The 25,543-nt window shown below is 33.6% G+C and overlaps 2 protein-coding genes and 1 long non-coding RNA gene across 3 annotated transcripts; 1 reads left to right on the forward strand and 2 right to left on the reverse strand.

The window, feature by feature from the left end:
* The first annotated feature begins 5,019 nt into the window (after positions 1 to 5,019).
* Positions 5,020 to 7,472, forward strand: LOC111383324. The gene is made up of 2 exons (XR_002700731.1): positions 5,020 to 5,553; positions 5,643 to 7,472. It is a non-coding gene; the product is annotated as an uncharacterized LOC111383324 (long non-coding RNA).
* A 1,454-nt stretch (positions 7,473 to 8,926) lies between these two features.
* Positions 8,927 to 9,847, reverse strand: LOC111383322 (probable ubiquitin-conjugating enzyme E2 25). The gene has a single exon (XM_023007405.1). It carries the CDS (start codon positions 9,845 to 9,847, stop codon positions 8,927 to 8,929), a length of 921 nt encoding a protein of 306 aa, XP_022863173.1.
* Positions 9,848 to 14,040: 4,193 nt separating this feature from the next.
* On the reverse strand, positions 14,041 to 17,566 carry LOC111383317 (stachyose synthase-like). Its single transcript, XM_023007400.1, has 4 exons — positions 15,937 to 17,566; positions 15,636 to 15,813; positions 15,187 to 15,554; positions 14,041 to 14,885 (listed from the first exon to the last, which is right to left on the reverse strand). Exons 1-4 carry the CDS (start codon positions 17,413 to 17,415, stop codon positions 14,322 to 14,324), a joined length of 2,589 nt encoding a protein of 862 aa, XP_022863168.1. The 5' UTR covers positions 17,416 to 17,566; the 3' UTR covers positions 14,041 to 14,321.
* Between the last annotated feature and the right edge of the window lie 7,977 nt (positions 17,567 to 25,543).

Here is a 25,543-nt window from a genome sequence, read left to right on the forward strand (position 1 = left end):
ATATCAGGAGATGTACGTGAAGCATGCGAAGTAGGGTTTAATGGGGGGATAGTTATAGAATGACATCATATGTGCTAAGGAAGATGAAGTTTTACTTGGTAGCTTTTCTGATCTGTGCACTCCAGATTTTTGTATTTTTCTCATCGTTTCTACACCATGGATTTGTCTTGTTGCTATGTACACAGATTTTTTTGTACGGAATATATGACAGCATCACTTTTCAAGTTATAAAATGTAGTAATTGTTTTTCACTAGAATTGCTTTGATCAACTGTTATTTTTTTGTCACCTGTTATTTTGGGTTTATATACACATGGATGGTCACATTTGATGGATGGTCACAAATCATGAGTTGCTTGGAATTTGATCACCGATTACGTAATCACAAGTAGTTACTATATATGATCTTTTATTGTTAGAAAAGGTCACATATAACAAAAATCTGTGGCACATAACCTTTTTTTAGCCAAATTTAATCCTTTTTTGCATTATTGGTCGGAGATAACTCTATTTTGTGTCACATGTCAACACATTATGTCCCAAAACTGTTTGGTGATCACATATATTTATTATTGGTCACATATCACTAGGATTTAGGTCCCATGTTCATCATATTTTGGTCATAGAGTTGTTAGGAAGTCACATGTCAATTTTTTTCCCAAACAATTGGTCACATGTCTTTGAAGTTTGATCACAGACATCTACATGACTCATCAGGTCACAATTCTGAATTAACAATGACCACATAATTCAATTATAGAGGTTATGTGTTTGACATCAGGTCATAGATCCTACTGTGTGAGGAATAGGGATTCATAGCCAACTAGATTACATAACTTTTGACCATATCTAAATAAATGTATTAACAAACAAATACTTAGACTCAAATAAGATTTTGAACACTTGAAAAAAACAACGGTCACATATAACGTCAACCTTGTATTACAAATGAATGTTTCAAAAACACAATGATCACATATATTATGTGCTATTGCATTGACTAATATTAGCTCAATGGGACAAGACTAGAGCATCTCCTACAGTTGTGACCATGTCCTCCACAACATACACATTTCACTGATGGTTTTCCTTCTCTAGATGATCTCTTCCTCTTCTCAGTTGACCTTCCACAACTCCATTTTTTGTTAGGAGCTAACACAATTTCATGTAGCACTTCTTTAGGCATTGTCCATTCGCTTGGATTTCCAACAGGATATGTATAATCTTCGTATGCGTTCAAGTATGCATCACGTGTGTAATAATAAGAACAGAAAGTATATGGATCACTTTTTGTATTTGCAATTACAGCCAATGCGTGTGGACATGGTAACAAATCAACTTTTAGCATCCTGCATATACATGTCTGTTACTCAATATCAGCAACGAAAATTGTTTTATCACCGCTAACAAAAAATATTGACTGGTTGCAAGGAGAAACCTAGGAAAATATAATCAAATGGACATATTACGTCATTTTAAACAAGTATCTACCCTGTTGCCACAGTCTTGAGGTGTATGTCACAAATTATAGATCTGAGCAGGTCACAGTTGCACAGTTTAATGTCACAGAATTATATAGAAAGGTCACATGCGGTTGCACTGTTTAATGTCACAGGATTTATGGGAAGGTCACATGCAGTGAGCTCAGGTGACATATATAAAAGGCCCATAAGTATACAAACATATGTTATCACGGAAGTGCATTTCAAGTCACATTAGCTCACGCAACTGTCGTGTGAGTAGTTGTGATCGTCAGAATTAAAACTTACCCTCAAGTTTTTTAAATCTATACTCATTTTTCGGATCTCGTTCTCGTATTTGCTTGTCAAATTTGTGAAAGTCCCATGCGCGTTGTCTCTGTGTTTACAAAACCAGTTTTACATAGTTTATCGCAATGATTCCAGTAGGGATACGATTGGATAATTTTTGGCTACCTTCGTGATTGTATTGATTGATTCCACGATGTTCGATATCACTGTTGAATACCTATTTTTGGCATATGGATTCGTGATCACTTTTTAGGTCCACCCTCAGCCTGCAAACATGTATTGCATTGAGAAATATCATATAACTACAATATGTAACCATTTCAATGTTTTGTGAAAAATTACATTCAAGTACTACAATACCAGTTAAGCACTAATCTTCTGATTCATTGTGTCCAGTTGCTGCATATGATATTCGAACTCTTCCAATGTGTAAGCTCTGACAGCTGAATTGAAAGGTTGTGTAACGTTTTGTCCAGATTTCCCAAAATGCGACTTCTAGTTCTGTAGCAAATGATATGAACATATACCATGATAGGTTCCCGGATACACGTTCTATTGCATTTTTTTATAATATTATGCCGATCCGATACAAAACACATCCCTTCTCTATTCCCGTACGCCTTTTTCAGGTTTTTTAAAAATCATCTCCATGATTTGTCGTTCTGATTATCTTCAATCCCAATGCAAGGACGAATACACTGTTACTTGCATTTTGTGTACACACTATGAAAAGGATACCTCCGTAGTAATCATTCAAGTACGTACCATCAACCACAATTATTGTCCTACAATGTTTCCAGCCGCGTATTGATGCACCAAGTGCCATAAAGAAATACCTGAAGCGATTGTGACTGCCAACCTCCAAGTTTGTGACCGTCCCAGGATTCTTTTGTTGAAGCATGTAGAAAAAGTTTGGTATGTTACCAAACAAATCGATCGGATCACCTCTTATCATCTTCAAAGTTTGCTCACGAGATCTAATACAAGACATCTAAGTCATACAAGTAAAGAGATCTATTCATTGATAAGAAAAAGAAAAAACGTGAGTGGGGATTGGATTGATGATAAAATAGAATCCTGGGTCGCGAACAGTGATTCGATTGATGGACCCAATTCAATTCAATGGGATCTTTCATTCAAATTTTTTTCCACCAAGAACGTCTTCTAAAACTCTTTGACCCCCGAATTTGGAATATCCTACTTTGTGGTCAACAACGAAGGAACCGAGAAGAAGGTATGCAACATATCACTACATATATCCTTCAGTGTATATATAGTACGAGACGACGTGTACTTGTACTTGATGTTAGAGGACACAACTATAGTTGATAATTGCCTGTGTGACCCCAGCACTACATTTGATGCACATGTGTGACTACCAATCTTCCGAATCTTAAACAGTTCCGTTTTATCCCATTTTGATGCTTTGCACATCCAACTACATTCCTCGTATGAGCACCTCACAACATATTCTTTCTTATCTGACCATTCAACCATAAACTCAAACATATTCTGTATGGTAAGAAGTGATATGCTTAACTTTAAAATGTCTTTATCATAGAAAACCCTTCATTCTTCGACCTCTGTAGCATCTACAACATAAACAACTATGATTTCGTTGTAATAAATGTGACCTACATTTTCAATTGCTGCTTCACAAATGTTTGATGTCATATCCTGCAACGTGCATAGCTCACCAACAGCATGTCGATTAACTGGCAATGTGATAGATGGTTTATCTACTTCTGCCTCCGCAACATCAATGATTAATGGGTATTTAGTAGGTTCGTGCGCCATATACTTCAGCATGATGAAAGAGAGCACATTGCTGTCATTTCTGATCTAATTGGAGGCAAATCTTCATTCAGTATGTACTTCAATGAGACTGCTACCTTTGTAGGATCCAAATCGAACTCCTTCATAATCGTGTCCACAAGGTTTACATATCTGCAATTTCGATATACCAATGTCAAAGAAGTTTGAGATGCATGCAATAAGCACACATGCAAGTACACCATTTCTACAAATTAAAATTACAATTGTTAGTTGTCTAGTGATGAAAGTATAACAGTTGACACAATTTGTGTATGAACTCCTAAAATAATAGACATGCACATTTTTCAAAAAGTCACAAATGAATGCATGGTAGAAACATAAATCACAAGTTAGGCATCACAATTCACATACACGAAGTATGCACATTAGTTACATACATAGCATGCACTTACTTTTACGAGTGTTTTCATTCAGGTCACATTTTTGAAAAAACATCATGTAGGAATAAATATGACTGCATATTACATGGGTCACAGATCATGTAACACAATTGTCTCACTCAGATTATGCGCAATAGTTTCATATACTGAGTGATTCAAGTCACATTTTTCAAAAAGTCAATCACGGAGAATATGAATTTCAATATTGTTGAGACACGGTGAAATTCATTCATCACATGTCTTATATGTAGCCTTCATATTATATTACTTACAATATGCCCGTTGGTCACATAGTCAGATATCAGATCATATGTCGAAGCATATACCTGTACTCTATTTTTAGCGACGATCAGGACTTCTACGACTAATGTTAGATTTCTTCTGCTGCAAATATGATAGTATTACTAAATTGATAATCGTAATTTGAAATTCAATGATTATTCTTGTCTCCGGTGATTGTATTCGATTTACCGAACACAATTTCGGAGTATGTGATTCGACGTTTCAGACATGGGTGAGATTGTGAAAATTTTCATCGAAATCAGTGATAATTGTTACTTGCTTCGTTATCGTCAACAGCCAAAATAGGTTTTCATGGTGAGAACACAAAATGTTAGATGAATTTTTTAATTTTGGTATGTCGATTTTGTATTGAAATGAGTCATGATATAGAAGGGAACTAAGCGTAATTTTAGAAAACGGATGTAACTATATATATATATATATATACACATTTGACTTTTGAATCTTCAAATTATGCATCTGATATATGATTCAATGTATACTTAATCATTGAACTATGAATTTTTCCCCTGTGAATATTTGCTCTGTACACGGGACTTTATTCTTTATGGAAAGTTGGGACGATTTTTGGCTTTCGTCTCTCTATCCTTAATAAAAATTATAGAATTTACAAATCAAAATTAACACGACATGAAAACTTGCATAATGCGTCCTATCATTCTGGTTGCAAATGAATATAATCTTTTTAACATTTCTAATATCCAAGGTTGTGAATCATCCACATCACACATTTCAACTTGTCTACAAAGAAGAATTTATTTATTTATATCACCATAAAAAATACTATAAAAATATGATAAATGCTAGGGTTTGCAATTGGATCCTGCGAATACACAAAGGCACAGCCGAATATGATAAATGCTAGGGTTTGCAATTGGATCCAACGAATACACAAAGGCACAGCCGAATGCTCCAATCCTTCAATCTTTTCTGTTTCCTCGCTACAAATTGTGTTTAACACAATCAATTTTATTGTTTTCATGTTTGATGAAGATGATGTATGCTGCAACAATTCACAGAAGAGTCAGATTTCAAGTTTGTGCGTGAATCTGATGAGATGAGTACGCACTTGATGTGGGGGATGTTGATAGTCAATTCTATCAACATTTTCCTGATTTGATAATCAATCGGTGTTGTATTAGTTTGTTAGATTCACGCACAAACTCGTAATCTGTCTTTTCGATTTCCGCTCTGGTTTTATCAGTCTTACCTTTCCCCGGTTTGTTATGTTCTTGATCTCGATCCCGATCTCGATCTCCAAGGAAGGTCATTTTTAATCGACCCTGTTTGTTTTCTAACTTTGATCTGATTTATAGTAAATTTGTATTTTATTAAATGTTTTGATCTTGATTCAGTTCATAAATGGAATTCCTAGATTGGCGAATCTGCTGGAACAGACTAATAAAATTAGGGGAACTGTGGTTATTAGATTATTAAGAGCATAGGGCTTTTGCTTTTGCCTCTTGTAGAAGAGCTTCTTCAGCTCTAGCCAGGCAAAGCACCCCCACAACATTTTATAAACATGTTCAAAAGCAGCTATTTAGGCCAGAAGCAGCTTTCAGCTTTTCAAAAGCCATGCCAAATTGGCTTAATATGATGAACATGATAAATATGTTCTATTTTGTGAAATTTAGGAACTTTGTATTGAATATATTTTCGAATTGAGATTGTTTTAGTTTCATTATTATTTTTATCTTATAGTTTTGCTAAGATTGAAAGCAAATCCTTATCCTTTCTAACATTTGAAGCTTATGTTGAGGATAGAGATATAAGCTGTAGATAAGTATTGGGAAGATGAATCCGTATATACATCTAGTTTATGTTTGGCTAGGCTTAATAAATTTACTTATAAGTGAAAAAGGTAGAGTTGGAAATATTAAAGTTATTGTCTTGTTCATTGTCCAAAGAAGTAACTTCTTTAGAGAATCTCCGAAAGGCTCTCTAACAGAGAGCTTCTTATATATGATAGAGAGCATCATTAAATTTATAGTGTAAATTTTTTTTTAAACCCTCCAACAATGCTATCTATTTTAACATTATTTTTCTTTTTTTCATAAACATTTATTGTTTCCCTTCATCTATTTACTTTTTTTTTTTTTTTTTTTTAAGATTTTTATGGCCAATCAATTCAAATATGGTTTGAATAATTTGAGAAGTGGAATATTGAGAACTGTAACTTATCAAATGTAATCATTACAATGTAAAAATAGAGAGTAAGTTTAGCTCTTCAAATCCAGAGAAAATCACTCTATATTTTAAAAAATTAACAGCCTTTTGGAGCTTATTTTTATGCATTGGCTTTATAAAATAAAGAGAATCTTGTAATTAGAGAGTCTCTTTGAGGCGCTTTTCATTATCAATAAGAAGAAAGTAAAATTTTAGTGATATCCAAACATCTTTAATTTGCTTACAATCGAAGCTCAAGATGCTGATAATTATGTTCTCTTCTGATTCAGCTTGTCCAATTATTACTTGTTACCAAGTACGTATATTAAATATATGTATTTTCTGAGTCGATTTATGACTGAAATTCTCTTGTGGTGCTTTATACTGAAAATTTATGGAATTAATGATCTAGATAGAAATCAGATTTGTTTTTGGTTTTTGTTATGAACATTGTTGAAATGGAAAAATACTTCTGCATTTTTGTCTTAAAGACTATGCTGAAGATGAAGTATGCCAGAAATATAGGAAAAAATGTCTTTAATAGTCATTAATTCTCTTGGCCATCATGGAAATGTAGGGGATAAATACCATTTCCCTTTCTTTACCTACGTGTGAAAAGTGTTTCAAGTCCCACTCATCTCCAGTGTCTCTTTCACTATCTTTTCCCTACCCCTTGTCCACTTCTTTGATCTACATGTGTATGTATGCTTAGATTTGATTGGCATTGTTTCATTCAATAGGTTCATTATACACGTGCATGCCATTTGAGATTGGATTTTCTGAAATATGGTAACTTTTGGTTTCAATTTATGCAGAGACTTGATGGGATTAGTGACATTGTTAACTGATATTTCCAGGTTTAATGAATGTGTTATGAAGTATGAACCTCTTTATTTTTGTATAGTTTGAGAGATTAAGTCAATTTCTGGTGGCAAATTCTTGAGTAGTTCAGAATAGCCTTTCTAGCAGAGTGGAAATTTTACCCTTTTTATTAGTTTAAGATAAGATGCATTTTTGGAGATTGAATGTTCAATTTAACCTTGTTAAATATGACATTCAGCGCATCATTCTTTACTTCCTCTTGCATACCTCCTTCCCCACTTTGCATATGCGATCCCCATATCTCCCCTGCATTTAGTGAGCAAGACTTCCGAGTGTAACTGGGAAGGAGTTTTGAGGACTTCCTTCTATTTGGGGGCTCCCGACCATGAGGAAATTGAGCAGGATGAGTGGTTGGGATCACAGGAGATGGGTTAGGGAGAGAAGGTGATGGGTGGAGGAGGAGGAGAAACGAGAATGTAGAATATCAACTAGAAGACGGTTGATCTATATAAAGCTGGTAAATGAGGTTATTTTGCATTTTCTAGCGCCAACTTGGTCCTCCTCAAAAGAGCTCTCATTTTTAGTATGTAAAATATTGTATGCCTTGATGATAAAATGGAATCAGTTATGCTACATGTACATAATGTGTTTATATAATGATTTACATACACATAATGGTGAGATATGATTGCTATACGGAGTCTCGCTCATAAAAGAAGAGTACGCGTGCGCCTTTGGGCAACCACCAAACCTGACACATCAAATTCCTCTCCGATGACTTGGGAGGTATATAACGTGGGCACTAAGAATGCCTCACCTGTTGACACGGAACGGGAAAGGACCTGAAAGGATAACTTTCATGTATATGAAACGTGCTTGTCATATTCAATAGTGTATTCTGTTGTGAAAAACGCAATACAAATCTTAATTGATTAGTTTATACCAAATTGATGTTGCCACTGCTCATAACATGTAAGCATTTCACATGGTTGATATCTGTAATTTCAAAGCTGTTATATGTACATTCATTTTGTACATTAAGTTTGACATTCATGATGTGTCAAAATCATGGCCATTGTTTAGAGTAGGGGATGTCAAGCTAGTTGTACAGAAGGAATGTATAACTAGTTTAATTCTTGTAATTTTTTGGTGGGCAATAATTTAATAGATCCTTCTCTTCACTCCTTTCTAGAATTGCCACAGTTATTGAACATTTGCTTTCGGCCTAATCTGAAAAATTAGGAGAAATTCCTGAAAAGGGAAAATTCTTCACCTTTAAACAAAGTGACAATGTTTTATGATAATACAAACTAAATTGAGACATGACTTGTTTTAAGATAATTTTATAAGAATAAGGTTATTTGTGCTAAGAAATTTTTTAGATTAGATAACAAACAACACAATATACTCAAAAACCAACAAGTTTAATCATAAAATTGCAACCTAATTAGTAATTCCCACATATCAAACATTGATTCCGAAAAATAAAATCTAGCTTGTCGTATAAAAGACAAGGTTTGAATAAATCGTCATTCATTACGAAAATGGCTTAACAACAATTTAAATAGAGAAATTATTACAAAAATGCGCTAACAACTTTTTAAATAAATAAATTTCTCGTATTGTTCGGACGATGCTTCAATTTAGCAAGTCATGAGTCAGCTTGGTATTTCAACGCTTTTGCAGTCTTCATAAAGTAGCCCATGATTATGCTTTCTTCTTCTGTGTTCCCCTTTATTGATTTCAAGAAACAAAGATGATGCATACAGTAAGTTCCATTCTTCTCCAAAACCCTATAAAGATTGGTAAACAATTCAATAATCCTAAGCTGATCCTTATCACCATCAAATTCTTTTCTGAATTTCAACAGGATCGGATGAGCTCTTTTTCTGAAGTATCCCTTAACAAAATCTTCAAAATCCATAGGAGGTTCTCTCAAAACCTGAATCACGATCCCACAAGTTAATTCAAATGCTTTCTTGTTGGATTCTTCGGTCGAGTATGGTTTTGCACACATGAACAAACCCTGAATTGCATATAGCACGTGAAGAATACTAGAGTGTTTATTCCATTTTTGTGGGTAACATGCATACCATTCCCGTATTATACGTTCATACCTCCTCGCTAACATGCTTAAACAAACTTTTCCTCCGTGACGAAGATTCGGGTTCAGATCAAGGCCATAAGAATGATAATAAAGTTTTGGAGGATAAGATGGATAATTTCTAGGAAAAAATATGTCAAAAAAGAACAAGCCATGGTGATAGGGAGTATGAGGTGGACCTATCATGGCAATTCTCATAAGATCAACCCTAGATTCATAAACCCTAACAAAAATTGAATTTGGGAGATTTTTCTTCAACAAATTCCATTCTTGTTCAATCTTTTGCCCTAATGGGGATTCCAAAAGAACCCTACTGGAATCTTTCTTGAACCGATGATCGTCCGGAGGGTTGGGGATTATATCGAAGTTCTTGAAAAGATTGAATCTGCTTTCTACCTCGTCTTCGATTTCTTCAATCTCTCCGTAAAATTCACTCGTTCCTGTGCTATTTGGGTTCATGATATCCATGCAATAAAGATTTTGATGTATATTATTAAATTATATTATGGTATTTATTCAAGAACATGGACTGCACAAATATAACAGAATACAAAAGAGAAATTAATCCTACTGTGAATAGGATGTTTCTAAAGTTTTAATGTAACTCTTTCAGAAAGTACATAAAACCTATTTAAAAAACTATACTTACGAGCTTATAGTTTTCCTATTTATTTTAATGATATGTATCATAGTTGATTGTAAATAGGGTTCCAACAGTTCATAATCCATTTCGATTCATACTTACCGATTCAGATTATTTCACGTTTCTGGACTCCTAACGCTGCCTACTTCTCGGGCTTAAGATATTATCAACTAGAAAATAGGAAAATGAAAATAAAAGGGAAAAAGTGAGTCCCCATCTCATTGATTGTTCTGACACGTCACTATAGTTTTGAATGTCAAAATTTTAGTGGAACATAATTAAGGGAAAATGAGGGGGAAAAAAAAAAAAAAGCTCTATCTCCCTTAAATTTTGATACCTCAATATTATAATGGTGTGTAAAATTTTGGTTAGAGGATAGTTGATTAGTCAGGAAGATGGAGATCACATATGTGAACTCAGGATCTAAAAAAAAGAAAGACTTGGGGTGCGTTTGATTTGTTGTTTTCAAATTGTTTTCAATTTTATAAAATATGCGAAACTTATTTGATCATATATTTTTGAATGTGCATTCTTGAAAAAAGGATAAATTTATAACATAAAATTTAAAACGTATTTTTAACATTTTGAGATTTTAAGTGAAAAAGCACAAAAAGCTATAAACCGAAAATTCAAATTAAAACACTCAAATCGTTCTCACGCTTAACTCCAACGATTCATCATCCATTTCACCGCTCCCTGACTTGCCGTCTTTAAATCTAATCCGACGACCACTCTTCCATTTCGATGAGCAGGTCCCTAATATCCTCTCTCTGATCAATAAGCATCAATTTAGTAAAAGTATTTGTTGTTTAATATTAATATAAAAAAATTCTATCTTTTTGTCAAGTCAATTTATTAATTTTTTGTATTTTGTCTTTTATAATCCATATACCTGATAATATATTACCATAAAATTATTCTATTTTTATTACATAATCTAATGAATTGAATAAAATTTTATAAACAATTTCTAGAAATTTCATACATACACATTTTCTATTTTTACTTTTATTTTAAGAAACAGTTTTTAAGAATTACAATTTGGGTTAATTTCACAAATGGTCACTGAACTTAGGCAAAAATTACAAAACGGTCACTGAAGTTTAAAACTTTCAGTAACGGTCACTTAAGTTTCCAAGCGCTTTCAAAAATGGTCACTAGAGTTTAAAAACTTTCAGAAATTGTCACTGAAATTTCAGTTTTTTGGACTACTTTTGCGGTAATTTTTCGGCCACTTCCGATCACCGATACCGTCAAATTTTGATACCATCGAAAAGACCACAATGTCCACTTCAATTACCACCCAAAATCTCCCCATAATTCCAAGGGATTCGACCAGAAAATCGTTGCAAAATTAGCCCAAAAAAAGGGAAAATCTGTCCAGATTTTTTGGGCCAATTTTGCGGCGATTTTTTGAAAACTTCTGACCACCAAAATTGTCAGATTTTGATACCGTTGAAAAGCCCACAATGTCCTCTTAAATTATCATCCAAAATATCCCCAAAACTCCAAAGGATTTGACCGGAATAAACCCACAAAATTGGCTACCCAAAAAGGCGAAAATGTGGGCTGATTTTTTAGGCTAATTTTGAGGCAATTTTCCGACAACTTCCAACCACCAATGCCACTGGATTTTGATACCGTTGAAAAGCTTACAATGTCTTCTTTAATTATCATCAAAAATATCCCCCAAAATCCAAAGGATTCGGCCGGAATAAACCCATAAAGTTGGTTACCCGAAAAGGAGAAAATCTGGGCAGATTTTTCAGATTTTATGGGCTACTTTGAGGCAACTTTCCGGAAACTTCTGGCCACCAATACCATCGGATTTTGATACAATTGGAAAGCCTACAACGTCCTCTTCAATTACCATGAAAAATATCCCCCAAAATCCAAAGGATTCGGTTGGAATAAACCCACAAAGTTGGCTACCCGGAAAGGCAAAAATCTGGGCAAATTTTTCAGTTTTTTGGGCGACTTTTGTGGCAACTTTCTGGCAACTTCCGACCATCAATTTTGCCGGATTTTGATACCGTTGGAAAGCTGACAATTTCTTCTTCAATTACCACCCAAAATTAGCCAGTTTGGTGGTCGAAATTCACAGGAAAATCGCTGCAAAAATCGCCAAAAATCTGAAGATTTTGGCAGATTTTTAGATTTTTTTTTGCGATTTTTCGATCGAATTCCTTGGAGTTACGGGGAGATTTTGGGTAGTAATGGAAGAGAAAATTGTGGACTTTTCAACGGTATCAAAATTTGGTGGTATTGGTGGTCGAAAATGATATAAAAGTTGTCGCAAAAGTAGCCCAAAAAATTGAAAAAAAATTTCAGTGAGCGTTTCTGAAAGTTTTTAAACTTCAGTGACGATTTCTGAAAGTTTTTAAAATTCAGTGACCGTTTTTGCAAGTTTTTAAATTTCAGTGACCATTTTTGAAAGCGCCCCAAAACTTAAGTGACCGTTACTGAAAGTTTTAAACTTCAGTGACCATTTTATAATTTTCTCTATAGTTCAGTGACCATTTGTGAAATTAACCCATTACAATTTACAAACTAAATGCATTTTCTATAATCTTAAAATAAAACATTAAAACTGAAAATTGAAAAAAATGCAAATCAAATGCACCCTTCCTATTTTTGGTTCTTTAGTTATGTAACCAATATTTTTGACCTCTTCTCATTTTTATTGGTTTTGAGAGAGATATTAATACCAAATTTAAATTTTTAAAAAATTTAAAAAAAAATTCTACTCAAAAATCCTCTCAGTTACCAAAATATTCTAAAGATCAATTTTTTTTCTTTTTTCCACCATTCAGAACAAATAAATATATAAATTGTAAATTATCATTCACAAGTGGAAGTCCTAACGTTTGGTTTCCGAGACAAATTTGCAATTCGAAGTTTCATTTGGTACCGATTATCATCCACAACTACATGTTTCACAGTGGTTGTACCAATGACAGAGGAGGTGGTTAATGGTGAACCAGATGATGAAACATATTGGTAACCAAACTCAAAATTCACCTCGGACCATTTTGAAAAACAAATGGAAAGATTAGCATCGTAAACCACAAAAATAATTTGAGGTCAGACCATAAGTTTGTTCAACAAGTTTGGACATGAGTAACCGTCACAGAAACACCATTATGATTCCCTGAAAAGGTGTCCCATCAGTGGCATCATCTCCTTCCATACAGTCGATCTTGAATGAAGCGAACACGAAACACCTCATCTTCCACTAGTTAGAAGGAAGTAATGATTGTCTAGACAGCAGATAATCATGATTTAGACAACATGTACGTACTAGGTAATATGATAGCTTGCCCCGTGGACTTCAATGACCTATTAAAACTCATCAAGATGGTTGCACACATATCGAGATCGACTCGGTAGCTTGACCCTCGTTCGAAGGCCTATTAATAGGGACATTGGTCCTCAACTTTAGCCAGCATATCACGACAATCTCTCAAAAATTGATCCTCTATAAAAATCTCATTCATTACAATAATCCAGCACTTATTTCATTAAATACATTAAGTTGATCTAAACTTGTCGCGTCAGTTCAAAACATCAGTGGTATGGTGGTCCAATCGCTGAGGAGTCAGAGAGGGTGGTAGTAATACGCGGAAGATTCCAAGCTTGATGGAGGCATTAATGGAGACGGTGACTGCAATGGTTGGGACCGTTGGGTTTTGGTGGGTGGCGTCGATCGGATTTGTTCTGGAGGTCTGTCTATAGCCTGGATGATTAGTAATCTTTCTTGATTTTGTTGCGGTTGGTGTGCTGTATACAATACCTCTATCAGAGATCAGTCTTGCTCTTGTTCCAGCTTCTGTTACTCTGAATCTTGAATCATATTTCTTGGCAGCCCTCTTCTGCAATTAATCATTTTCGCCGAAGTTTTGTACATTTTTCAATGATATGGATCTTAAATCAGATTACAGTTTGTTTCCATCCATATCAGGCATGCTTCACATAACCCGTTAGAGATGCTTTTTTTGTGATTTAACTAAATCTTAAATGTAATAATTTAAATTTTTCGAGATTAACTAGTATATTCTTTTGGCATATTCGATAATTTGTGCTGGATGAGACTATAGGTAACATGATCGACATAATTTATGAAATGTACCCAAAAGAAAAATCCTTCCCACTTGCACTTTGGCCTTGTGGGTTATTATCAATAGTAACATTACTTAAATAACAAAAATTAAAAAGGAAATATTTTTATGAGCCACTCATCGCGACTTCCTTAGGTTTACTGCCCCATTCAGTAAAGAGCACAAGGCCTTAGGATTTTGATCAGAAAACAAGAGTTATATTAGAAATGCCCCCAGTTTCTTCATTCCATGGAAGGAACAATCCCAATTTGCCATTTTCAGACCATTCAAATCCAACTTCTGAGCCATTTAGGTAACATTTCTTAGGTGAGACATTGGAATAGGCCAAGAAATTCCCTCCACCCTTAACTTCAATTTCTGCATTAGTGCCATTGTAAGACAGTTTTTCAATGCACCCTCCACAGTTGAACATGTTAGTTAGTCCGATAGGCGCGAATTTAGTGGCCTGACCGAGTTTCTTGATCGGGACAAATGTGAAGATCTCGAAAGTAGACGACTGGATGACGATCGGAATGTCGTCAGAATTGTTTGTTGTTGTGAATAGTTTCTCTTCCTCGGTGAGATAGACTGCATATTCTTCAGCTTCTCCTAATTCAGTTGCTTCCTTCTTTTGATCCCATTCAATGTCACTCACATGAACAGAACCAGATATTGGCTTGTAGCAATGGGAGTAACCTTTGATCCTTTGCTCCTTAGGGTCCCATCCAGCACCTTGGCAGTTAAATGCACCAACCACGCCTCCATACTATAAAATTTTGATAGAAAATTAAACAAATCAATTAAGGAATTTGGAAACTATTAGTACTGAAGTAAAATTCTTTCCTACTGTCGGTATGTGGAATTTTTCGTATTTCTTACTGATGAGTGTAGAGGAATTGGACCGGGGAAAAAAGGGATTTAGTTGTACGAGATATTTGTTGTGATGGAGAAGTATTGAAAGAATTTGACAAAAAAGTTGCCCTATAAGGAAGCTCTATAATTTTCTTGTTTGCAAATCTATCGTATGTGCTAACGTTATCTTGGCCTACCGGAATTGAGAATTGTACCTTGTTGACGTTCCAAATTTTGAGAATGGTTTTGCTGTCAAAGAGGGGATTCTTGAAGAGGCAGTCTCTTGTTGGGAGAGCCATATATTGGCATTTGGGAATGGTACCATCTGGGAAAACTAGCTTCCTCAGGAGATCAAAATCATGGCCTCCCAGTGAGTCACTCACATAGACAGGCCCCCCACAGATAGCCCTGGATCCAGCATGGAATTTTGCACACAAATGATCAGATTGAAACATGTCCCAATCTGGTTGAATGAACTGTCCCATCCACATGCTGTTATAAGCACAATGGATCATATGAACACCTTGTAACCAATAAACTCCCATTGGATCACCATTGGGATCTTGGAACCAGAAATCGTCACCTATTGAATTCAATAAGATAAGAAGTGAGAATATAGGCCAACAAGCCATAAATTTGAAAAAGAAAACGAACTATTTCTTACCAACTCTTCCCATAGAAATTTGCTCAGTTCCCATCAAGAAGAAGTCATTGCATTGCTGCATGCTGGATATGAATCCAGTTCCATTAAAGTTCTTAGACAGGGATTTCGATATCCCTTTATAATATTTCTTTGCAAGCTCCACCCTACCTCCATAATCCTCACATACGTATTCTAGTGTCTGAATTATGGATGTTTATATTAAGCCAGTAAGAAAATCGTGAAAAAAAATAAAAAAATAAAAAAAAAAAGGGAAAAGGACTATGAAAAAAAGGATAAATAAGATCCCAAGGTATGAACTTACATGAATAACATCTACTTTTACTCCTGTAATCCCAACTTTAGCTAGGTAAGAATGCATCATTTCGTACAACTCATCGGCTTGATCAGGATGAACGAGTCCAATCGAACCTTCGATAATTTTCACCACTGCAAGATCAGTCATGGTTCCATCAAGTCCAGGGGATAATTTGCAAGGCACAATCTTGGCACTCAGAGGGGTGGCTCCTGGCCTCACCCCACCCCAGGCACCAGCTAAGGCATGCCATACATAAATATCATCCAATCCTTTGAAATTTGCCTTCAAATCTCTTGTAAAAGCTTTCATTCCAAAGTTTTCGGATTTGCAAGAACAGCTTGAACATCCTTGGCTTGAGGGATTTCCCCCCTCTTCTCCACCAAACATTTTTTCCAAGTCCTTTCTCCGTTTCTCAATCTCAATTTCGTATTGAGACAAGTCCGTCACACCAGATTGAGCAGCCTTATCCCGAGCCTTTTCAGCCATCTCGAGCTCGATTGCCTTGGAAATCAACATCTTGGGCTTCTTGGGATCAAATGGTGGACGATTAGGCCCTGTCATTGATCCACCCTTGTACTTTCTGAACTTTTCACATTCTTCGAACCTGTGAAGACGAGCAGTCATTTGAGTCCCTCCAAGAACCAGATTTTTCGCGTCCTCATGAGGGTCCTGCCCATCAATGTTGATGCTTTGCCAACCATCATCAATGATCAAAAACCGAGGTGAAATCCCTCCATCTGCGAATTCCTTCACTCCATGCCAGATTCCAGCAGGTTCAACAGTCAAGTAAAATGCATCCCATGTGCACCAACCAAACTTATTCACCAAGGGAGGGGGTGATTTTTCTTCAATAAGTTTGAATGAATTCAGATGAACTCTAACTGCACTATAAGCCTCTTTCATCAAAGTGTAAGGATTTTCAGATACATGAATATAAGCAATAGCATCAAAAGATGATGCTTTCACTTTTGATGAGCCACTTTCAGCACAAATCATAGCATGTCCATTGAGTCCAGGCTGAAGTGCAGACCTAAATTTCCCTTCAGTTATTGGGATTATTACAGCATAAGACCTTATTTCGGGTACACTTATCATAGCCCATTGTGTTTCCATCTGGAAATCCGATCCCGATTTCCCCACCCATTGAGTAGACCACCATGTTTTGAACCTGAAGATGCTGAGGAATTCCTTTCCACTGAATTTCCCCAGTGAATTTATCAACCTGTCTGAGGATTCCCCTTTCTTAAATCCTAGGAATCCACCCTTGTAAGAAATGGACTCAACTCGACGGATAAGCGAAAGAGGAGCCTCAGAGGTTTGGCATATGGTGGAAAAACTTTTGAATGTCACATTGCCTGGAACTTCAGTCAGCAATGGCACATTTCTCACAAAAAGTTTGTCATCAAAGAGTTCAAAAAGATTATCCCTCTTGCTTGGCTTAAGAACAGTGAGAACTGAGTTGATGGTATCACTTGTAGGTGCCATTTCTATAGGAAATAGAGTAAAACAGGAGGAAAAACAGTGTCACTCAAATTTTAGAAAGAAAACCCCTAAACGACGAAGAAGGGAACTTTCCAAGAAAGCTGATGTTTGGGTACAAAATATAAGCTAAGAACTTGGAAGGTGTTGTTTGAACTCTAAGCATGAAGGCAGATATATATAGGAGGGGGGAGGGAAAGGGGATGGAAAATGAAAAAAGAAAAAAATATATATGGATTTAAAAGCAAGTTGAAGGGATATATCTTTTTCCTTTTAAAACAAATGATCTTATTGGCTTCAATTGACAGTGAGTTGGCAGCAATTCTTATTCTTCAGAGGACAATTTGATCAAGAACACACACAACATTATGAATATATCCATTGATGAGTGCATGTTATAATTTGTTCTTGCGTGTATCCAGCAAATTGTCACCTTTTTTCCTTGGCCAGCAATTTTCACTTTTCTTTTTTAATTGAAATTTACTCAGATGGGGTTGGGGTGGATTAAAGAATTGATTGTTGGGATTATTAATGGTAGGAAAAGAATTGTTCAAGAATCTGGAAACTGGATTATGGAACTGTGGAGATCACAGAACTAAGAAGTTGTTAAAAAATTTCTTCCCTCTCGAAACTGAATGTGTCTGTATCTCTTAAACTTCCAAAAAACTAAAATCTAAAATCTAGTCGGGTTGAGCCGAGCTTTCCTCAAATTATTTATAAACAAACCCTATAGTTAACCCAAAATTTTGAGGTATGCTTCTAAATGTTCCTTTCAACATTTGATTACGAAATTTACTAAAAAATTACCGTCGATAAGTTATAGGGAATCTTTATTTATTTAATAACACGATTGAATGTAACTCCTCAAATCTAGATATACTAAACTTAGAAGTATTATCATTTAATTTTCTATTACAATCATAAATGCCAAAAAGTGATTTGACTTTTCTTTAATATAATAAATATGAAAGGCTTTTGTTTATGGAAAGAATTTGTTGAAATTTTTTATACTTGAATAAAATAAAAGAGAATTAAATTAAAGGTTAACTTTATTTCAAAACAAAGAAAGTATTTATATGTCTTAGTACTAAGTCTATTACACCACAAGTTATCATCTTGAATTATCTTACCTTCGTCATTTGAAAAATGAAGTGGGATAATAGAATTAATCTATATGTACAATATTTTCATACAATATTGTTAACAATATCGATTGTTGCAAAAAAATATTTGTTTTGAAAAGATGAATTGTTTTTAAACTATCCAATTACAACATGTCATGAGACATGTTGTCAACATGTCAAAATCGTTGTACACTAAGCATTGTTGGGGGATAATATGGAATGAGCTAATCCAATAGTAAGCAAGCACATGATGCATGTTTGCAATATACATTTATTTACACAAATTTACTTTTCGAAATGTATATACCTTTTTCTTTTATCATTTCTTTAAAAACATCAACATTGTAAGGTCAATTTAGTATGTTGTCTAGCCAATTAGAATGCTTTTTGTTAACCATTATTATTTGGGACTCAATTCAATCTATCGATAGTTACCACAATCAATTAACACTAAACATTCAACTCATTAGCTGAGTGCACCGATCCCTCGTGCTTCATTTTTCACTCACACCTACCTTGGCATAGACATATATACACCTTTCCAAAATTTGGGTATCGAAAATATTATTTCCAACTTTATCATTTAGAAACTTTACTTCATGCATAATAATTGAAGAATTAACATGCATGAATATGACATGAGATGCATTTATGATATATACAACAGCAATAGAATATATTGTTTATATACTAACAATCTGTGTAATACATCTATATATTTAACATCATCACTTAAATATGAATACAATGAGAGATTTACTTGAAATTTTTGCAATTTACTTTTAAAATAACACGTAGAGATGTATCTAGCAGCCCACAAAATCAACTTGCCAAAAGTTTCATGTCATTACCATTTATTAAGAAACTTCACTATACTCATAATTTATTTCTTTATTTTAACTACTTAGATTTATTTATTTTTCAAAATATCTAGTTATGATTTTATTTTATTTTATTTTACTTCATGCACCATAAGTATAAGTATATCAACACATCTAAGAATGTCACGTCAATTAAATAGATCAATTGTCATATACATTCACGAGTTAATTGTTCCAATGGTTACTAAACTTAGGTCCATATCTTTGATTAGTCATTGAAATTTAAAATGTCAAGTTTTGATCACTAAACTTATATCAATGTCTTCGATTGTTTACTAAACTTAGGTCCATAGCTTAAATTGTTCGCTGAAATTTAAAATATCGAATTTTGGCCACTAAACTTTGGAATATGTCGTACATTACTCACTAGTATAACTGTTAAATTTTGAAAATTATCGAGTTTATAGCGAGTAATGTATAGCATTTTTCAAAGTTCAGTGGTCAAAACTCGACATTTTAAACTTCACCGAGCAATAGAAGACATGAATCTAAGTTTAATAACCAAAACTTGACATTTTAAACTTCAGTGACCAATCAAAGACATAGACTTAAGTTTAGTGACCATTGGAACAATTAACTCAACATTCACAGACTCTTCAACACCTCAAAATTCCTTAATATATAGATCAATAGTGCTAGGGGTACATCACCATGTACTTGAGGGTGTCCATTACCTTTAGCATTATTCGTATATAGATAGCATAATTCCAAATTTAAATGAACACCCTTAAGTACATGGTGATGTACCTTTAGCATTATTCATATATAGATAGCATAATTCCAAATTTAAAAAGGATTACTAAAAATCAAATAATTTTATCTCTTTATGAAAAGATTAAAATAATGTATGACCTTAATCAATATCTTTCTAACAGGTCATAGAGTCACCAAAAAATTTATGCAAGTAATTAAATGAGAAAGTATTTGTTCTTAATTTCAAAGCAATCAATCAAACATTTTTAGAAATTTTTGGGCAAGATGCACGCGAAGAATTTTATCTCAAGAATTAAAAGTCAATATTGAGTAAAACTTTTCAGAAAGAGTAATGTTATTCATAATCGTTTATTGCGGTAGTCATTTTACGTGACATCCTACATGACGATTTGTGATTTGATGTATTAATGTGATAATTTTTTGTTGTCTCATACATCAAATCATTAACCATCACATGTATATCACGTATGACAACTGCAACAATGAGTGACTGCAAATAGCATTATTTCTTTCAAAAATAGATCGTGCACAAAGTTTTACAGGGTCAAAAATCGTTGGCTGATCCACATTTTCGATTTTACAATTCGAGTTATATATTTTGTTAGCATTAACATAGTCAGTTGATATACACTTAGTTAATATATAAAAACTAATTCATTGGGCAAAAGACATAATTAAAAATTGACGTATGGTCATTGCTGTAGTAAGTGAGTAAGAATAACATTAAAAATATGCGGTCGGAATTGGGAGAAAAAAGGAGATGCATGTTTTTGGATTGGATTAGTAAAGAAAGTTTGTTTTATTTTGCGAAGAGATCCAAATTATTTTATTTTTTTTTATTATTATTTGACATTCCACAAAGGGATTATTTACACTAATTGGATATTTACAAGCCAATAAATTGGTTTCATTAGGTGGTACAACTTCAATTTAATGTAAACTTGTTATTTAGATTATATAAAGTTTATTTAATAATATGAATAAAAATTGAATGCTTGAAAAGGTTCATATAGCAGTATCAAGTCTAAAGATTATAAAAAATAAATATATCATATAACTTAGTGAAGTTAAATTGAATTATATGCGTACTAAATTAAAATATATTAGGCACATCAATCGTCTAGAGCGTTCAAGGTACATTTCCATTACTAACAATAAAAAGTCACAATAAGTATATATTTACTAATCAAGAATTAAATATCATATATAAAGGTAAAATCAGGATTGACCTAGCTGAATTGTTTTTTTCTTTTTTCCCCCTCTAAAAAGAACGAAGATGATTATCAATCCTTTTAAGCTTAAATGTAAGAGGTTTTTACGTAAAAAGTCTTGAGTAATATTATTTAACACCACTGATTGTACAACACCGATCTAAGTGCCACTTAAGTGATATTAAATAATAAGCACAATTAAATGAATTACAAAACTTTACCTTTAGTTGAGTCTATCGCATTATGACATTTAGAGTGGTGCTCTAACCCCATCGACGTTAGATAGCATCATTCTTTAATAAATCTCTTCTTAATAACTTTTAGCTAAATAGCCTTTTCAAACATAGACGAGCCAACATCCCATTAAGCATATTAGTTCAAACATAAATTAACACTCAATTTTAAAATAGGAAAAAAAATTATATCTGCAACAGATGGATATAATTTTAAAATTAAAAACGAGTAAAAAAAATTTCAAAAATGAAAAAGGTAGTATGTAACTAAGATATGTTCTAATAAGTGATTATGACCTATAAATTCTGTAATGGTAACTTTTTATGATATTTGATAGTGACATAATTTATATGTAGTTTGTTAGTTTATTTTTAGTGTCGATTGTGACTTAATTTATTTTACTATGACCTTTATAAGTAAGAATTTATCGTCACCTATGAGTATACAATATGACATATGAGCTCGTGTGATTGATATTTTACTAACTACTACCTAAGCATATATGTTCACGTTACTACCTAATTTTTGGGGGAAAAAATAATAAAAATTAATACCTGACTAATGAAATTAAAACTTCAAAAAAAAAAAAAAAATTTGATTTCAGGTAATTTTCTGAATAAAATAATTGATCCTCTCTCTTTATAAATTAAATAACTACTTTTCAAGTGGGAATTATATTATGGGTATTACATAAAATAATATTGTCTATTTTATTTATGAAGAAGAAAAAATTAAATTAATAATGGGACGAAGGTAGTAGCATTTCTTATACTTGGAATATTTTTTTTTAGCAATGATTGTACTATTTGTGTTCCCAAACTATTACCTTAACAGCAAGTTGGCCAACAACAAGAGCACAATCAACCTCCAATTATAAAATTGTACAAATCTCTTTTTTTTTTTTTTTTTTTTTTTTTTTTTTGATAACCCAGGAACCCGCAGCCGCTACTGGCGACCAGTGCGCACTAGGTAAACCTGGGGGCTGGCACGAGACCCGCAACCACACCAGCCGGTTAAATCTTCTCCAAGGAGAAGGCAGATGTCTCAAGCGTGGGTTGAACCCTCGTTGAAGCCAAACCCAGTTTCCCAGGCCATGCCCTTTGCCAACTCGGCCACACGCTCTTGACTAAAATTGTACAAATCTCGATCGTACCGTTACTTGACCAACGTATATTCAACTTCAAGAAGCTATTTTTTAATCATCTCAACGCATGTCAAGAAATTTAAGGTGAAACATGTATACATAATTTTAAAGGATTATTTGCAATTATATTGGCTTTTACACAACCAAACATGTTACCTTTACCTAATCGGCATGGTCCTCAAGTACAAGTATGGAAGGACCAATTTGCCGACGCACTAAGTCGAAGGGCAAAGTTGTCTTCTCGTGTTGCTTTGACAACCACATAATAGATGTGATTTTTCTCATCTATGAGAGATAGAAATCAAGTTGAGAGAATCGCAACTGAGTTTATCTACACCTAATTAAGTAGTGTCAATTTCAATCATTGTCAACTAGAAGAATGAGATCAAATTGAATCTCTCAGCTTTAACCCAAGTTGAGATTAGGTGATTGTCGTCTTCATCAACAAAAATAGAAAAAAATCTCAGAGTCCCGAGAGAACTTCTAAAGAAATTCTCCAATAGTAAAAGATAGCATGAAGAATATACATACTGGGGATGGGAATCCATTTTGCAGAAGAATAGTATAAAGTGACTGTTCAACTGTGTAAAGATTTAAAATCATAATAATAATGATATAAAAAGTATAGAAAATCCCATTTTCTTTTAGCAGGATACTTTATATTTTAAGATTTTTTTTTTTTTTTTTTTTTACCTCCTAGAAAGTATGCTGATCGATCCAATAAGACGCAATTAATCTTCTCTACATATACACCATGAGTATATTCATTTTCTTTAGCTGTATATTCATAGAATTTGAAATGTTTTTTTTATTCCTTACCAACAAGAAAACACAATGACCTCTCTCATTTATTATCAATTTATGGCAAAACAAAAGAATACTAAATTTGAGTTAGTTTATCTAATCTATAATATTCTCAAGTATGGCTNCATTTATTATCAATTTATGGCAAAACAAAAGAATACTAAATTTGAGTTAGTTTATCTAATCTATAATATTCTCAAGTATGGCTGCCACTATTTATGAAATTTTCACGACCATTAAAAATTTAAAGAAATAAAAATGAATTTTGTGTGCTTATCTTTCTAGTGGTCAAGTAGTCTTACGGTGTTCTTTTTCATACAAGACTATTAGTAGTTCATGTCGGAGAATTTTGAATCATCTTATCTAAAAATTTAAATTATTATAGATATAATACATTTATTTAATTTAACGTTTATCTTTAATATTCACCTTCATATACATTCTGGGTTCACATAGAAAATTTTATAAATTGATGCTAGTAAGACTTGAATTAGGTCTTTTGTATGCTCAAAAAAAAATCCAAGCAAATACTACATTTTAACCCACCGTAAGAATTTAGTCCCTGTTTGTTTCCAATTCTTTGAAGAAAATAATGGAATTTTCGACCCTTCTTTGCCAGCACGTGGAACCCATTGTGAGAGAAGAAGTCATCAATGTGGGCTAAGGATCTACTAACGGTCCGAAAATTCCTTAAAATTGGGTTGAGAAATTGAAAACAAACAGGGGGTTAGTAGTTTGTCTCTGCATACAAATATTCAACTCATCTTTAATAACTAGAACTTTTAGAGGACGATTTACACGTTCCATTCAAACTCGTGATAGAATTAAATTCCTAAGGCTTGCAGAATATCCTTATCCCTGCCGTATCGATATCCTATTTATCCCATTGAATTGAATACCACATACAACGAACTGATAAAAAAATGAACCTATAACAGTTCATAGAATCTGATACCACCCCACCATATATGGTTTCAGATTGAATCGATCAAAAAGGAACACTACTTTTTTCGTAGATGGAATCTGATCTGATCGATCTGATCATGCATTGCCCCTTTTGTTAAAAGAAACTTTTTAATGCATCGTTTTATGCATGCAAAAACACTACGTAAGATAAACCTTAAAAAAGTTGCTTGGAATCTGTAATTTAGTTGCAGAAATATTCATTCTCAACAAAGTGACTTTTAGATAAATCATCAGATCAGATGATGCAAGTACATAGGCACAAGATGTTAATACTTACACAAGTGATTATTCATAAAATGAATCCTAAAAAATCTGCATAGCTACTTTGTATAGAAGAAGTTATTACGTGCACAATGGAATTTATGTTCTTTGTTATATTATATATGTGATATTCATTCTCAAGACGACCCTTAGGGCCTGTTTGGCAGTTTTGGGGTATCGGTTATGGGCGTTTTTTGAAGTATTAGTTTTGAGCATCTATAAACTGATCGATTTTGAGTAGTTTTAGTAGCAATTTTTAGAACAATCAAATCCATGTTTGAGAATTTATCATCCATTGGTTCTGAAAGTTTTTTAAAAAGAATAAAGCCCCCGTTTGGCCTCATTAATTTCCTTTTCATTTTCCTCTCTCGTATTTTCAATCACTCAATCTTCTATAAAATAATATTATACGTAAACGGGAAAATTTTTGTTCTTTTTCAACCACTCATTTTTCAAAGAAATATTATTCTACCCATTTTCATTTCCACAAAATGGGGACCAAACGGGGGCAAAATTACATATATGCCCCATAGTTGAAATTTTCAATTTATAATTTCTTGTATGAAACTTTCTTCTCATAAATGATATTTTACTTATAAGTAATTTTTTACATGTAAGTTAGCCCCTGATAAGGTAATTGGCACAAAACGTCCCTACCTTTCAAATTTATTGTGGAAAACTTCTCAACCTTTCATTTTTTGGCATTTTCGCCCCTCCCTTTTACATTTCTTTGCGCAGAAGGTCCTTTTCATTTGTTTTTGACGATTTTACCCTCCATTCAAATAAAACAAAAAG

The sequence above is a fragment of the Olea europaea genome, unplaced genomic scaffold (genome assembly GCF_002742605.1).
Source record: "Olea europaea var. sylvestris unplaced genomic scaffold, O_europaea_v1 scaffold2659, whole genome shotgun sequence".
Lineage (NCBI taxonomy): Eukaryota > Viridiplantae > Streptophyta > Magnoliopsida > Lamiales > Oleaceae > Olea > Olea europaea.